Here is a 1710-nt window from a genome sequence, read left to right as displayed (position 1 = left end):
TCTTTCCTCTCAGCCTGTCAAACAGCAACACCAACCAGCTGATGAGTGGGAGAAGTACTGTGTACTGCATATATTCATCCAGAACAAAGGCCTGTGTTTCTCCATTGATCCCAGTGTTCTGACGTTAACCCTTCGTGTTCTCATGGCCTCTGCTTGTGTACAGAGAACGCACACGAGCAGACGTGACGTACTGTCTGATTGATTATAGCATACGGATGTCCAGCCCTGATGTCACTCCATTGTGTCAGCATCCTGTCTTGTCATGTGGCTCCTTCATCACACACTCATTTCTCTATTACAGTAGACTGTGGCAGTATGGACTAATATAAAAAGAGCTTGTTAGCTTGTGTGGTACACAAAATCTCTAAATGCAACGCTTAGCATGAACATATGGAATACAAGGTGGGGCAGAAGGGTGAGGAGGGAGAATCAAACCATCTGCGTTCTGTTTGAATGTGTACAGTTTGTGTGTGTGGTGCAGGTGTTGATGTATTTGTGGGGACACTAAAAATACGACTGCTGTGGGATTTTGCAGGTTCCTAATGAGTACTAGGATATTCTGGGATTTAAGATTTGCTGTAGTTTGGGATTAACGTCAGATTAAAGTTAGAGCACAATTAGATTAAGCTTTTTTGTGATGGATGGTGTAGGCAGTATGAGTTCCCAAGAAAATTCAGAAAACAGTGTGTGTGTGTGTGTGTGTGTGAGACCTGATGTGGCACCAGACCCAGTGAAGTAGGAGGTTCATTCATTCTGTCGTCACTGCTACTGGCCACTGCGTATCCTCTAGATACAGAAAGATGATAAAATGCCGTTAAAACAAAGCCACATCGTACAGTTTAACAAACCATTTTGTAGATGAACAAAAGCACATTTTGTAAGAAAGAATTCACCAGTATCAATTCACCTCACCATGTGAATCCTAAAACAAACAAACAATGTGATTATTACCCTTGACTGTGCTGCAGTATGGACACCATCATCTCCACAGCCAGCGCTCCAGCGATCATGGCCAGTCCTGGTCGGCTCACTGTACACTGCTGGTCCAAAGTTCTGTCCCTGGTAGACTGTGGACACAAACAAATGACATATTGTGTATAATTCTTGACCCTGGTCAATGTGTCAGAATAAAATTTCTCTCACATGAATTTACTGCATTTCTAACATCAGAAGTGTTGTACACTAAGAACTAAATAACACGCCTTGTTTGTACTCACATCGCCCGGTGCCACAACATCATTACAGAAGTAGCAGCCCAGCTTGTGCCCTGGAATGTTAGAAAACAGGGAGGATCCAGGAGCCGGGGGAGAGGAGCCAGCTGGTGTGGAGGAGGAAGAAGAGTCGGAAGAACAGGAAATGGAAGAGTCTCCTTGAGAGGAAATGGTCTGAGTGACACAAGGTTTCTTCAGCCCGTGGCGCATCACAACAAATGTGTCAAATCCTAAAGCTGCGTTCATCACCAGCTGGAACGGAGAGACAATGGAAAGGAAATGGTTTATTAAAAAAAATCTTCAAATCATCCTCAGAGCTTTGGCCTGAAAGGCAAATTGAAAACAGAACTAAATCAAAATAAAAGATGTTTTTCTCCATCAATTTGGACGTTCTCTAGGGAATCAGACAACATCAATTTTTGGATTAACAGGTTGTTGAACAGGTTAAAGGGTGGAATGTCCTCACCTTCCTTTGACTGGCAGCCACCACGGTCGGCAG

General features: G+C 43.6%; 1 protein-coding gene across 1 annotated transcript in view; it reads right to left on the bottom strand.

Moving 5' to 3' along the window:
* The window catches only part of atg7 (ATG7 autophagy related 7 homolog (S. cerevisiae)), a 27315-nt gene that overhangs the window by 18965 nt on the left and 6640 nt on the right, over positions 1-1710 (bottom strand). The window contains 4 exon segments of the mRNA XM_025060458.1: positions 711-786; positions 952-1067; positions 1218-1463; positions 1678-1710. The exon segment at positions 1678-1710 is cut by the window's right edge and continues 16 nt beyond it. Coding sequence (XP_024916226.1) covers positions 711-786; positions 952-1067; positions 1218-1463; positions 1678-1710 — 471 coding nt within the window.

The sequence above is a fragment of the Cynoglossus semilaevis genome, chromosome 11, assembly GCF_000523025.1.
Source record: "Cynoglossus semilaevis isolate Cse_v1.0 chromosome 11, Cse_v1.0, whole genome shotgun sequence".
Taxonomy (NCBI): Eukaryota; Metazoa; Chordata; class Actinopteri; order Pleuronectiformes; family Cynoglossidae; genus Cynoglossus; species Cynoglossus semilaevis.
This window is presented reverse-complemented; position numbering and strand designations above follow the sequence as displayed.